The sequence below is a fragment of the Chelmon rostratus genome, chromosome 14 (assembly GCF_017976325.1).
Source record: "Chelmon rostratus isolate fCheRos1 chromosome 14, fCheRos1.pri, whole genome shotgun sequence".
NCBI classification, from domain to species: domain Eukaryota; kingdom Metazoa; phylum Chordata; class Actinopteri; order Chaetodontiformes; family Chaetodontidae; genus Chelmon; species Chelmon rostratus.
In genome coordinates, this window is record NC_055671.1 from 24,929,785 (window position 1) to 24,945,123 (window position 15,339).

General features: G+C 43.5%; 1 protein-coding gene across 4 annotated transcripts in view; it reads right to left on the reverse strand.

The window, feature by feature from the left end:
- The window catches only part of ncam1a (neural cell adhesion molecule 1a), a 244,697-nt gene that overhangs the window by 21,749 nt on the left and 207,609 nt on the right, over window positions 1-15,339 (reverse strand). For 3 of the 4 annotated variants that reach the window (XM_041952982.1, XM_041952983.1, XM_041952981.1), the window contains 2 exons: window positions 3,731-3,855; window positions 2,359-2,539 (listed from right to left, as the gene is read on the reverse strand). In XM_041952982.1, coding sequence (XP_041808916.1) covers window positions 2,359-2,539; window positions 3,731-3,855 — 306 coding nt within the window. Of the gene's footprint in view, window positions 1-2,358; window positions 2,540-3,730; window positions 3,856-9,109; window positions 9,113-11,958; window positions 12,007-14,081; window positions 14,097-15,339 lie in introns of all 4 variants that reach the window. The other variant, XM_041952984.1, reaches the window with a different exon arrangement.

A 15,339-nucleotide genomic window follows, 5' to 3' on the forward strand; every position in this document is an offset into this window, starting at 1 on the left:
CCTCCCACTGCTATATGGCTGTTGCCCAGCAAGCGCATAAAAAAAGAAAATAACTGCTTTCTTTATGGCCATGCACTGGCAGCCGCTGCCTTTTAGGCTCTCCAGTAAAGAAGGGACAAAATTAATCCAGCTGGAAGTGGCACCATGCAAAGACTGTAAGGGCTGCATCCCCACCCAACGAGGCCACGCACTGTATATTCAGGCAGTCATGGACCCTGAACTGCGAGACCCACTAAACCTGGCAGTGGAAGGAGAGAGATGGAGGCTGATAGAAAGAACACAAAGAAGAGAGAATGTGGAAAAAATGTGTTTCATGTTCACTGGTGAGAAGCCAGTGAGGGATCATGTCTGTATCTACACTGAGTTTAAAGGATAGAGCCGCTCTTATTCTATACTTTTCTTATTGGCAGCAAATCCCTGTGAGTTTGTCTCTCAGTACTTTCTGTTGTTCCTGCTGTGTGTCTGTAGCTCTTACTGAAACTTTACAATCCGGTCACAAATATCTAGTTCCACAAACATTGTGAAACACCTGAACACTGTAGTGTTCAGCAGATATTATTTGAATAGGAGCTGCAGAACATGTTTCTGTCTTTTACTTACTGTATTGCAGTTTTTTTTTGCCTCACAAACAAAGCCAGAGAGCATAATTACTAAACTAATCATAACTGATGAGCCATTCTGAAATATTTTTTAAATCTGTCCACAACCTCCAGAAATGTTATATTCAAGGCTCCATCACAGCTCCATCACGCTCCTTATGTTGGTAGACTGTGCGCCTCAGCATGTGTGTATTATATCTATAATATTACAGGACATTCATTGGCTTTTGAGGCATGAGATGATGGTTAACATTAGGTATTCCCCAAAAATGATCAATAATGATTAAGTTTGCTCTAATTTTTCTCCGAAATGTTTCTCATCTGTCAGAAACCTGACATGTGACGGACCAATTAAATTGCACCAAATCCAGTTAGGAATTTTTCTGTCATTTTTTTTTTTAGCAAATTAAATTATCAAAGTTTCCTTGATGTTCACTTGACATTTAAAACGAGGAAAGTGAAGGTGAGGATAGAGGAAAGACGGGGAGATCCAGAGAGAGAAGCTGACAGTAGAAGACAAAAAGACAGTTGGATGAGAAAGAAGGTTAACCCGTCTTATAGCTCAGGTATAGTGCAGTGGGGAGGCAGCCCAAGTTAAAATGTGCACCTCACACACAACACAACAACAGAGCGAAGGCCGGCCGTGACCACCTGCGGTGAGAAATATTTGATGCTAACTGGACAAAGAGCTCTGGGGCTGACTGATATCTGGTCCAACTTTGTTGCTCACTGAACTCGAGCACTAACAGCTGCTTTACAGGAGCTGCTGAGAGCAGAGTGCCGCGATGCCGAGTGTTATCTGCAGCGGCAGAGCATCGAGGACGAGGAAAAATAAAGCGAGCATGTCTCTGCTCGTCATCTGGATTCAGTGGCTGCCATTGATCTTGTGCAGCCTGGCCTGTGAAATTTTGTGAAGTGAGCATGTTTTAAAATGCAAATAAGGTGGTCCAGGCATGAAAAACAGAGGAATATACGTCTCCATGAGGAAAGGATTAGGTGGAGGGGACATAACTGGAAACAAACAGACGAGACAGGGCAGCGGGAAAAGGCAAATAAACCTCAGATGACCCAACTTCAAGTCACAGCTTGAGCATCGTTACTGACGTGAAAGTTTGGCTTTTCACCACCTTGTGAGGCACACATGGCGCTCGAAATGAGCTGGTAGCTTTGCTGTCATTGTTTAGCTGCACACCTTTCTGTGTCTCTTTAGAGCCAAATTCCTGTTGATTCTGATCCTGATTTTAATATCCAGTCCGTTAAACTGTTCTCTACGATTGCTCCTTAACATACAAGCAGCATCTTATATTTCTACTCGATGCTGCAGAGAAACCCTGTAATCATAAACTATTGCAGAGGAACATAATCCAACATCCATCTTCAACAAGGGTTTAGTTTTCTAGATGTAACGTTACTTTAACAATGATGCCACATCTCATTCACACTGCTGTGATCGAATCCTTTCACTCTTCTGATTATTCATGACTAAAACACCTCAGATTCAATTCAGAGTTCGTGCTCACTTCACATCGTTTTGCCTCCTGTCATTTCAAACCTACTGCACAGGCCATAATAAGCCATAAAGGATCGTATTGTACCACTTTGTGGACTAATCAGGACAGTAACAGTAGTAAACACCATGTCAGACCGTTCAGCCAGCAAGCTTTGAATAAATAACTGAGCCTCTGTGGTCACGGTGGGAGCCTTTGTGCGCTGTGGCTGGTGTGTGTGGATGCTCGGGGTGGGATGATGGGAATAGTACCTGGGATGGTGGTGGGCTCTGTAGCTGTTCTGAAGGAGAGGATGCCTGGCTGCGACTTGCCCTGCTGATTCTCTGCCACCACGTGGACCTCGTACTCTGTATTCCAGTCCAGGCCGCTCAGCACCACATACTCGCTGCCACGGGGCAGGCGGATCTCCGGTTTCCAGTCAGATACATGCTTCTGAGGAAAGAATGCAGAGGGGACAAAACTCACAACCGGGAAGCAAAGTGAGGCACAGAAGAAAAGGATCATTCTAGAAGACGTGAGAACGATCCCATTCTCAAATGAGTCATTGTGCAGAAGAGGACATTGAAAGGAGAACATTGTTCTTTAACCCTGTGAGGCCCGCTGTTGCAAAATTACAACATCAGTTTTAGGTATAACAAAAAAATCTGCACTTGTTTTGTTCTTTAAGACCATTTTAGTCAGTCAGTGGGTCCTGTTGTTTAACCCTGCAATGTTACTGCCATCAGGCCATGAACTCACACAACCTGCAAACTTTGGGGGTATTTGGGCCTTACAGGGTTAATAACTTCACAAACTAAGCAGCTAAAGCGTCCCAAAAGAATCTGCAGAGCCTTTTTAGCACAAGACAAAAAGCATTTGAAACGGAAAAGAATCAAATTAATTTAGAACTTCAGGATAATCACACAGTCCCAACAGGGGGGAAAATCATTCATTTGGGATCATAGCTTCTGGTTTCAGTTTAAATATACAAAGTATTTCCAAAAGTCTGCCTGAGAAGAGCATTCTGGGAGAAAATAACAAAATATAACAGGGGACGTTGTTCTTTAACCAGCAGTCAGCTGACACACTAAAATGCGAGGACGGAGGCGGACGTGTTTGCACTGAACGCAGATTTGTCGCAGTGACTGAAGGCAGCACACTGAGGCTGGCTGTCACAGCGGACCAAAACTAGGCTGAGTCCCTGGCGGGGGTCCCTGTGGCTCGCCGTTCAATCCAACACTGCAACACAGCATTCAATGATGGGAAGCCAGTGAGGGATTGTGGCTTCCTGATTGGTTGGTCTACACCAGGCATGTCAGACTGATTCCATAAAGGGCCGTGTGGCTGCAGGTTTTGTTCCAACCAAGGAGGAGCACACCAGGCTGGAATCAATTAATCAGCTGATCTCAGATCTCAGATCTCAGCTGATAACTAAGTGAACCCTTGATGTTGATTGGTTGGCCTGGTGTGCCTGGTCTACACTGTCACTTCCTGTCCAGTTTGTTCCCTAGCTTGGTGAGCATTTCCAAACGCTTCTCCTCACCAGATTTTATGAAACCATTTCAAGAAATAAAGCAAAAAAAAAGCAAAAAAAAGCAAAACAGCAAAGTGGTGGCAGGTTACCTCCTCGCCCAGAATACTCACAGCCTTGTATCTGACCAGGTAATGTTTGATTGGGGAACCGCCATCGTCCTGCTTGATCCAGTTCACCTTCAGAGAATTGCCCCTGTTTTGGACCTTGACCTCCAGTTTGGGGGCACTGGGTTCCCCTACACGGGACAAACCAATGAATTGTGATCAGTTGACATTAATGCGACTGTTGAATGAGCGCCATCTTTAGCCTGCGCTTCCTCTGAGTTCAAGTGTGTTTGTGTGTTCAAGGTCAGCAAAGCTAAAACTCAATTTGATTGCCAGTTTGACCTGCGCTGTTTTAAGAGGCTTTTCTTCAAACTGTAACAAGCGTCGCAATCAGAGGACACTGCAGACGTGGGAGCGGTAATCACAGTGTGATTAAAGCTCTCATCCTCTGTTGTCCTAAAGCGACACAGAGAGTTTTTGTGCCGTCACGTTGTCATGCTAAGCTGTTAAAGGATGAGAACAGACAATAAAATCAAATCCCTGCAGAACACTCCACCCAGAGCTGCATGTTGTTCATGTGTTGAGCGACAGCAGGCTCCATGACGACATGTGACGGTGACGCTCGTGTCTGAGCGATCACATGACATCAACACGATGTCAACGATTATATGAACAAAATGCTAATTATCTTAAAAGAGATCTAAGAGAGTGACTGAATTAAACATAATGATGAGCTCTATCACACACACACACACATTACTGTTTGGGTTAATTTATGGTATAATTTTTTTAAAACATGCCTTGTCTATATGACATGAAACACAATGCACATTACGCAGTTTATGCTAAAGGATTAGCATGCAGCATCGATGTTCTACCAGCCAGATCGCTGCTGTGGTGTCAATATTCTCATCCCTTAACAGCTGAGTTTAAAGATAAAAGAACAAACGTCAGGTCTGGTTTGTGAGATACTCCACCAAAATCTGTCTTTTGATTTCAAGCTGTCGCCCCCCCCGCAGACTCCAGAGGCGGGTGGAAGGAGTTCACAGCTTTGAGGATTAAGATGGGAGTTGTTTTTAGAAATTGTTAGAGAAACTATTCGGAACAGGTGAATGGGCGACAGAGAGGTGGAGCATGATGCAGGATTTTGATCCTCGTTAGCTGCCATGACAACCTGGGACGGATGCTTGTTTCCTGCTTATCAGCGGTCATTGTTGTCTCTTTAACCATGAAGACAGTATTTCCTGAACATCAGGGAAGTAGATGTTTTAGCCCAAATTATGATCTCTCCGGTATCCAAGTAGTTTTTGTGCCCAAACCAAACTTCAGCTACGTCAGTGGCAGATCAGGAAACGGTCAAATGAATCCTTTTACGGCACTGACAGCGTCCTCCTGCTCATAGGCGAGTAAGATCAGACGATGCTAATATGAGCATTTTTTAAAGGAAATGAGTGAATGTCGTAAACTCCCTTTTGAAGCCTGCAGTGAGGGACTGCTCGATTGTCTCAGACAGATTTTGGCTGGAGTCTGATGGGACAGAGGACAGTGGACCGCCTCAGAGACGGTGGCTGAGGTGTTGTTCTCCTTCAGTCTCCTCATTATCTGCTTTGTCCCCCTGAGTAATAACTACTGGCTTACTGGATAATGAGCCTGCAGACCTTGATTGGACATGTTACTCTATTCCTTCTAATAATATATACATAGGCCTGTGGGAGGGACGGCTGAGGTGTTTTGTGTGCATGTGTAGTGATGCTGACATTTATCCTCACGCCACACTAAGTGCTGTAAGGCAGGAGACTAACAACCCAGACTCTTTAATTATGTACAGGGTGGTTTCACACCTTGTTAGCCTTATTATGTTATTAATTTGACTACCTCATGATGTTGCAGCCGTCGTGCCGCATGTGCTAACAATGCGATAACAACAAAAGAGCTCCGGTTCTGTCTTATCTGGTCTGAGCTGTGATGCAGATCTGAATGTATGTTGTTGTTGTTGTTGGCGAGTCATTTGAGTCGGTAAAGAAAAAAAGCATCGGCACACATTTCAAAAGGACACAGAAAACATATGAGCATTCACAGTTCCAGAGCCAATATTTAGCATTTCAAACATCAGTGTTAGTAGTTAATTAAATTAATATGCATGAAGGCACTTTATCGTGATCCTCTGCAACCATCTGAGCGCACTGCCTGAAAACTGCATTCCACTAGACTGGAGCGAGCATGACAGATGCTGGAAGTGAATCAGACAGTGTTCGTTAGTAACAGCGGCAGGAACGTGGTGGCAGGTAGACATTGGTACATTCAGCATTGTTATTCATGAGCATCATTCTGGGTTAGGGCAGTTTTTTCTGAGGCTAAAACAGAGAAACGGGTTGTTAGAATGAGAAGCTTCTCCGTGCAGGCTGGAGAAGTCGGGCGCTGCTACAAACTGGGAGGGGAAACATGTGGAGAACCGGCCGTGACGCCCGACTGACACGCATGACGGAGGCGTGGATCCACATGCAGCCCGACCCGATGCAGCAGCCTCCTTCATCTTCCAGCGTACACCGAGATACAAGAGGACAGAACTGAGAACTGGAAGAGTTACTGAAAACATGCTGTCGGATATACAGAAAATCTTCATTTTAGGTTTGTAACGTCAATTGTTTGGGTTCAAAGTTCCACCTGATACTTTATTTAATGCTAAGAATCATAATAAAGCACTATTTCTTCCAATTTTAATATGAATTATTGCCAAAAACAGAATGTAAAATTAATGATTAGCCTTCAAAAATCACTATTACCAATGAACACACACTGTCCATCTTTAAGTAATGATTTAAAAAATGAATTATACTCATTACTGTGAATGTTGCTGATATAAAATTAACCTGCACAACTTGTTTCTTGGACACAGAGTTCTGACCTTAAAATCTGAGTTAAAATTCTGGTTTATCTCAGAATTTTTGTCCTCTTTCTTTACTTTAAAATGTGGAACATTTATTAGTACTGTTGCATTTAGTAAATTAAAAGCATCATGTTGTTGTGCAGAAATGCAAGTACCAAAAGACGTGAGACCAAGACAGACACATGCAGACAGGACGGACATTTTCTTTGGGACACAGCAGAAGAAGAAGAAGGAGGAGGAGGAGGATGCAACAAGAGACAGGAAAGAAACTTGCATGCTGCAGTAATGCAATGAGCTGCTGTGAATCCAACCAGAGAAACACTGGGAGCTACAGCAGCTAATTTGGGGGAAAATAAGGAAAGTTAGGTTCGTGTGCGAGCATGGCGGCTACGTTTAGCAGTGCGTGAGATGCAGATTGCAGTTAGTGGCACTTTGTGACGAAGCTCCTGTGATGTTTAACACAGGAAATAACAAAAAGAAAAAAAGGTGAGGTTTTTGAAAGATTTTAATGCCACCTGGAGCTAATTTAGAGCTATAATTAAAAAAAAAAACTGTGTTGTCAAAACCGACATACAGTATTTCTGATTTTATTTTCTAATCAAGGTTTCATATAAACAGGAAAAGCACATCAGGTGTGAAAAATTAAAAGACATAAGTGTTTGGATTAAAAGTGAAGTACTGTACTAACTCTGTTGTGCCTGACTCTGTGTGCTACAATAACTAATCCAGAATAACAACATGCTACATGATCCTGCTAATTCTCATCCAGCTAATCCATTTCTTCATTCATAATCTTGTTTTAAAGTTTTCTTCAATAAGTTTCGTTTGTAAATGAGGGAAAATGAATGAAGCATTTAAACCAGCCCTCGTCTAATCAGCTGTCACAGCAGGCTGATTGAGGAGATTGTGAAACTTTAACAGTCTTAGCTTGGAGGAAAATAAATGTGAGGGAACAAATGCAAAGTGATATTTAAAAAAAAGAAACGATGAAATGAAATGTGTGAGCCCAATTACAATTAGTTTTACATCATATGCTGCATCATTGTGTTTGAAAGCAGCTAAAATAAAAAAAAAGGCCTTTTTGGTGTGCTTCCAAGAATACGTGTTTTCTTTCCAGTAAAATAAGTTTAGTTTTATTGGTGCCTCATTGGAAAGGAGCAACCATATGAGGAAACGGGTTCGCAGATGGGTTACATTTAAGAGAACAGTCTTCTTCATGATGTAGTTCACTCAGAGTTGAAGGGCGTGCTGTAAGAAACAGCTTCAAATATACCTGAGCGAGCTCCGAAAGAGTCAAGTCAAAGACCCGATTCCCACCTGATATTATCATGCAGTCTGTGTCTACCCCCTGCCCGAACAAGGGTCTGTATCCAATCCCTACTTTCATCTTTGACTCTACCTCTTTACTTTCTACCCCCCTACCCGAACCAGGGTTTGTATTCCCACCCCGCTTTTATTGGTGTGGTTGGTGAGAGGCAGGGGGAGATGATGGTAGTGCGGCAATCGGCAGTTACATGTAGCATCTAGGCCTGTGGTAGCATTGTAGCAGCTAACAATAGCTAAAGCGGTGGTAGTATGATAGTATCTTAGCAGTTAGTATTGGCATCTAGCAGTTAACATTAACAGTTAACAGCTGTATTGTCTTCTTCTGTTCCTCTTAGCAAGTAGCGGCTAGCATTTAGCATTAGCATTAGCTAAATGGTAGCATCAGAACTGTATTGTCTTCTTCTGTTCTTCTTAGCGGTTAGCATTAGCATTAGCATTAGCTAAATGGTAGCATCGGGACTGGCCGCTACCTGGAGCATCTCCTAAACAGGCCTGGGTCAGTTGAACGTGGCGGTGCTGTTTGGATTGTGTAGGAGCAGTGTGAACTGGCACTAGGGGGGGCGACTCTGGGACGCCGGAGTTCACCGCCTAGCCTCCTGGAGGTGTCGTGGGACTAAGTAGGCGAAACACTGTTGAAGGGAGGTTTCCACCTTATGACCCCCAGAGACGTGTTAGGAATCACTGCTCTTTGGCAGGTATAGAGGCAGATTAGAGCTCCAAGGTTCTTCACTGAGAATGAATCCTCTTTTTGAGCACAAGAATCTTGTGTTTAAATTAACTGGTTATCTTATCTGGATCTGGACAAGTGCATGTTAATGCAGGTGTGAATGTAAGCAGAACACCTGGGGTCAAAGAGTTAACAGTCCCATCAAGCTCGCTCACTTCAGTCATGCAGCCCTGGTGTGTGTTTCTTACATTATTATATTAGAACAGATGTTTAAGAAGGCACTAAGAGGAGAACTTTATGACTGCAATGAAAAATGAGCAAAAGGATCAAAATTTGCTAGAAGGAAGATAAAGTGTGAAGATGAACGGAGACGATGAAACGCTGCTGGAGTGATGCAGTGATTGGTCACGAAATGTTTCCTACGCATTAACAGAAAAGGCTGAAGGCGGATGAAGGAAACAACGTGCTTCAATGTCTCGTCCTTGACTCTAATCTAACAGAAGCTTTCTGAATGATCACTGCTGAGCTCATGATCTCAAACTGAACAACAACAAAAAAAAATTACCTTCTGTTGGCCAGCGGAGACGACATCATCAGCACCATGCAAGAGCCATATGACATAAGTCACATGATGTGCACGCACATGATTGGTGGACAGGAAAATAAAGGAGAAGGGGGGGGGGGGGGGGGGGGGGGGGAGGGCACATGGGAAACACACAAAACATATTTGAAATGATGAAAACATGTCAACAGAAAAAACAAATGAACAAGAATGTTAAAGACAAAATGAGAGAAAAGGAACACAAACAACCGAGAGAAACACAGAAATCCATAAACAGAGGGTTTTTTTGAATACATAGAAAAAAACATGTTGCTGAATGTATGAAGCAGCTGCAGACTTTCAGTTTTGGTTTGTGCAAACATGTAAAATCGATCAATAAATGCACAGATTCATGTTTAGATGTGGATTTAAAATGCAACCAAAACTGTGCATCCAGAATTGCCTCATGCATCCAGAGAATCAGCTTTTCCTCTGACAGGTTTTCTTTCATTCGAATGTTTCACACAGCAACGTTAATGCCCAATCTGAATTTGAACGATGGGCAGCTCTGATGCCACGGCTGCCCTTAGAGAGAGGAAGACACAGCAGAGGAAACGGCAGCATCCGGAATACAAACCAAGCCAAATAAACATGACACGAAACACAGCAGACGACAGCGTGAACACGTGAAACATCGGGAGGAACGAGCTCTGCGTCACACCACTACGATCTGCCGAGTGCAGCTGCTGGAGCAAATACGTGATCAACTACACTCTAGATGGATCCGATGTAGAGCTGCGTCTGACAGATGTTATTCAAAGTGTGTTCAAAGGGAGAGAATCAGTTAGTGAGGACATACAGTTTCATACAGTACATGAGGGTCTCAACTAAAACGAGCAACAACGCTGTTAAATACAACAATTAGTCATGTTTGTTTACACACTCTTACCTCAAATGTTGCTTTAAAATGTGCATAAAAGCCTCAAATTAAAGCAATAAGCAGTCAGATATGGCTGCTTAAAAAGATATATATGAACAGAAATGACTAAATCTGTTTGTCAGTGAAACTTTTCTTCCACGACTGAGACGATGACGAGCCGGCAGCGACGCCATTAAACGCTAACAGTGATGACATCAACTCCATGTATTGTTGACGAGAAGGGCGAGCAGAATAAATGACAAAGCCTCTGTTTATTTTCATTGACAAAAAAGAGGAGGTGAAACATTATAGCGTTTGTTCTGCTTCCTGTGCTGTGTGCACACAATGAGCGGCCTGGCGAGTGTGTGTGTGTGTGTGTGTGTGTGTGTGTGTGTCAGGTGTCGGTTATACGCCGGAGTGTGTCGGTGTGAAACTGTAGTGCTGCAAACTGTTTGGGAAGCGCTGATGTTTCAGCCTCCTCTCAGGTTTATTTAAAGCCGCCGTCGCAGCTTTGGTCTAAAACCAGCGAGCTAACGAGCGACAAACAACAGCCTGCGTGCAGCTAACACCTGGCTAACACCTGAGCAGCTGAAACACTAACTGACTGAACACTTCACATCAGCATCTAAATGAATCTGGACGAGACCAGACTATTTCTGCAAAGCTGCATTCGATCAGTCAACCTCCGGTCTTCATCAGATTATGATGAAGATAAAACCTGATTTTGACAGTTTTCATTGACTAAAACTTGACAAACAACAAGATGAGATTGACTAAATGTGATAAATACTAACAGGGACAGCTGACAAAGGATGAAGGCCAGATAAAAAACACTAGCTGACACAGTCGACACTAACGTGCGATCGGTTTGCACAGAATATCGTTAAAATACCAGCAGGAGCTGGTAACTGTTGCTGATCAGTGACCTGACCTGAGAGGCTGTGCAGGTTTCTGAACAGGCAGAGGTGGCCTGGATCAGTCTATTTCCTGGTAGTGTAGTTCAGGCGCGCTGTCTCAGCAAGCACTGTTACTGCGAGTGCGGTCCAAACCTCACGACTGGTGTGATCTGCTCTGTAATGTCAGCTGATCTGATACTGTGTCTGAGCTGAATACACGATGGTGAGAAACGATGAAGGGTTCTCAAAGTCAGCCGGGACACAGTGGTTTCCTCATATATGTAGATGGATGAGAGGCAGAAACAGATCGCAGGAAGTGGAGGAAAGAGCTTCTTCGCAGGGCGGTTCCTCCTTTTTTTTTCTACAGGCGTGAATCAAGGTAGACGAGCCGAACGTTCCTGCCATCACACAATCCAAGATGGCAGCTACAGAAAGGTGATCTAACTTACACGCCACATTCATTCAGATGTGGTGTTTTGTGAAAGAAAAGAGTGTCTGTAATTAAATGAGTGTTTAGTGACCTTGAACGACTCATATTTTAAGATGCTTGATGAAAATTACAGTAAATTCTACGTGACACAAACACAACACAAGCTGTCGTCATGGAGCCAGAAGCCACGAGCGCGTCGTGTGTTACGAGCCTGCTATCGACCATCGAGCTGTACGTTCATGTGTTAGCATGATACCTGACCTGCCAGCGTCTTCACTTCCACCAGGTAAAAGTCAGTCAGGTGAGTCGTACCTGCCGTGTTCTCATTCTCACGAACACACGCGTTGTGTTAATTAAGCCGTAAACTAGAATCAGGCGGTTAGAACGACGACCTTCGTGTCTTTGACACGTGTTAGTAAAATCATTCTCTATGAGGATTTAAGGCTGTTAGCGAAGCTGCTGAAGCCATGTTGCGGTTTTCTGTGGCTTTACTCTGAGGGGGGGGGGGGGGGGGTGTGAGCTCTCCTACGAACTCCACCACAAACACATGAACATCTACACTAACTGTGAAGCCAAGCAGGAAAGAGGTGAAGAGACACACTGCACACTGCGCGACTGGCATACTCACTACGGGCCATACTGGTGGCAGCGATAGGGGGTGGGATCTCTGATGAAACTGAAAGATGGTGAAAACATGGTGAGAGGAGCAGGAGTTCTCCTCGGTGCTGGGTCACTTTTGTTTTCATGCTGTCTCGGTGACAAGAAATTTCTCTGAAAACACTCATGTGGAACAATGACTCCTGTTTTACAGCATCCACTGAGACGCAAACAGCAGGGACACCTTATAGCTGTTTGTATGACATCCTGTGTAATGGGAATTAAAGCCTTTCTCAGTACGGTATGTATTCTTCTGTATTCTTAAACTGGCAGGAGGGGGAGAGGATGCAGCACCGTGAGTTTACAGCTGGGACAGCAGATCCTGGCTCAGGTGGTAACAGCTGTTATCACTGTGATGTATATCCATGGACATTAAACTCAAATCTAATACCAAGAACCAAAAAAACTTGCTTTCCTTTACATGTATTTTGCATTTTTCATTGAACTGCGGCAGGACCAGTGAGTATCAGCAGCACCATCGACCACGTCAACCTTAACTCTGCAGGAGAGGGTGACTCTGAGACCAACGTTTAATTTCCATAAGGAATATCTCTATCTGTGCAAAGAACGACTGCCTTGGCCCAAGGCGCTGACCCCACAGCAGGAACTGGTCACTGGATGCTGGACTGTGGCCCCTGCTCCTTCATAGTTAACATGCAGGGAAAAGCTGAGGACAAATCCCCCCAAAGTACAATTTAACATGAACTAACTTTCCTTAGAATTAGAACTAATGCCTGCAAGCATTGAAGAAACTTCTCATGGAAACAAAGATAAGCAAGAACAATGACTGCAGCCTTTCAGCTATTCTGCAGTGCTTGAAGGACTTCAGTGACTCGCTCGTCGAGCATCCTTTGCTGCATTCTTATTTGTTCGGCAGCGGGCGCAGAGTGTCAGCTTCCTCTCCTTTCATGCTTTTGTTTTGGCACCCCTGGTTTCGTTTACAGCAACAACAATTACTTCAAGTCGTCAGATTTCCACAAAGGCCGGCCTTACGCTGTTCTGAGGCTTAGCACACATACAGGCAGAACACGCACACGATTATTCTCCTCAAGCCAAGATAATCCCACAGGTGGTGCTGTAAGAAATGCACATATACGCATTACTCACTGATCCAAAACCGAATGTCAACAGCAAAAAAAGAGGCAACATGAGCCATTCCAATGCATTTTCATACACACTCGTATCGTAAAGTTCAGGCTGGAATATTCTGAACTTTATCAACTGTAACTGTAAATGCTGCAGATTTGATTTATTGATTTAATTGATTTAAGAGCAGTTTGGAAAAACCTTTTCGTGAGCAGCAGTGAGCAAAAGCTCTGTGCAAAGAGAGCTGCAGCTCTCCCCCACCTGCACCTCAGCAGAAACTAGGAGGCTATTTACAGTCATTCTTCTGACCGCTGAGACACAACCATCGTCCCCGGCCGAAGAATAAAAGCACACTGTGAGCACAAATGGGAATTTGAATCAAAGATTTCTGGGAACTGAAGGCCTGAATATTAAAACCTTATGTTTCCGTGTGGGGCCATTTATGTGCAAAGCTGCCCAGCTTTTAACTTTATTACAAGTAAATATGCTAATTCACATTAATGACCATGATAATACGACTGTATTCCTCTTTTATGTCTCTGAAGACAGAAAACCGTCTGTAAAGACCTGATATAACACTCTGTGGCTGAAGTGCTGCACTACACTTTATACTAGAGAGACACCAAAAGAAAGATGTTACGAGCAAGCAACGCTGAAGACGCAGTCGCACTAAGGACTGCGGTACCAATGACTCAGTTTCTACAGGCTGTAAATCTGTCATATCAATCTACAACACTGCTAACAAACCATTAGAATAACAGAATGGACTGCTGCCTGGAAAATTAGTGCAACAGGTAATGAAATGAACAGTGATATTTATGTAGGAAGAAAGAAAAACATGAAGAAAAGTCAAGGTTTGGGAGACATCATGTGATCATTGTTATATTACATGACACGTTTCTCTGAAAAGCAATGTTCTAATACAGAGAGAACAGTCAAAGTAAAGCAAACACACACAGTGGAGGTGGAACAAGCACAACAGAGAAGACAGGGAGGAAAGAAACTTACTTGTGAAAGAATAATCTGAGAAGTCCGATGGAATACAGAACAGATGGAAACCATGATGAGAAAACGATCGAACAGAAACAAGAAACAGAGACAATGAGATGAGAAATATGAACAATGAAAGAGGGCGACTGTGTCCCGCCACGTCATTAACCCGCCGTCACACAGCTGCAGCGTCTTACTGGACTTCCTGTCGACGGCGAGGCTCTTTGATCATCCTGCCTCCAAATTACAAACGAGGTGTCTGACTTCGAGCTCAGAGGCGACTTTGGTTGTGCGAAGTGTTTTCATAAAGAGGTTTTTAGACAGTGTTGGAGAAGTTATTCAAAAAAAGTAATTAGTTACTTATTACTAGTTACTTCTCTAAATTGTAATGAAAGTACTAGTTACTGCATTTGAAAAGTAACTTCACTACTTATTACTTTACTTTCCCATTTCTTAATTTACCAAGTAGATACAGGACAAACATCATAGCTCTGTCAACACTTAGTGTTTGTTGTATAAAGCTGGTAACGCACAAAGTCACAAACTCTTGAACCTATTAATGAAATATTGTGTTGCGATTATCACGATGCAGGAAACAAAGTGCAACAGAGAGAACAAAAAGTGCAACTTTATCCCATTTTTTCTCTCTATTCTTCAAAATAACGATTATATCGCATAAGTAAAAGTCTTTCAAATCTTTTATCTGACAGCCATCACAAACTCTTGTACCTATTAGAAGGGGTCGGCTGCTCGTCGACTCCTGCAGATGAGCGGCGAGGATTTTTTTGCCACAAGCTTTGAGTTGCCATGCTGGGATGACAAACGCTTGGACAGGTTGCTCGTTGACTTTGAAGCAGTTGAAAGGAGCTTGTCGCCTGGGCATAGAGTGCATTTCACTCCAATATTTTTGTCCTTTCGAGCTAAAGTAGTGGGAATATCGCCACTGGCCTGTTCGTACCGGCAGCAACGTCACTCGCCCCCCCTCCCGATCTCTATGCAGCAGGCGTCGCGCACGCACATAATTCCTGCGCCACTTAAAGAGGCAGACACAGCAAAGGCAAACACGGCCAAGGTAACGCAGAAAAGCGCGTTCCTGTAGTCTAGTAAAGTAGTGTAGTTACCGATATTTTTAGAGTAATGCGTTACTTTACTTCGTTACCCAAAAAAGTAATATCGTTACAGTAATTCATTACTTTGTAACTCGTTACCCCCAACACTGTTTTTAGATGACGGTCTTCCTCTGCCGCTCTGATGTAACGCAGCACATTAAATGACA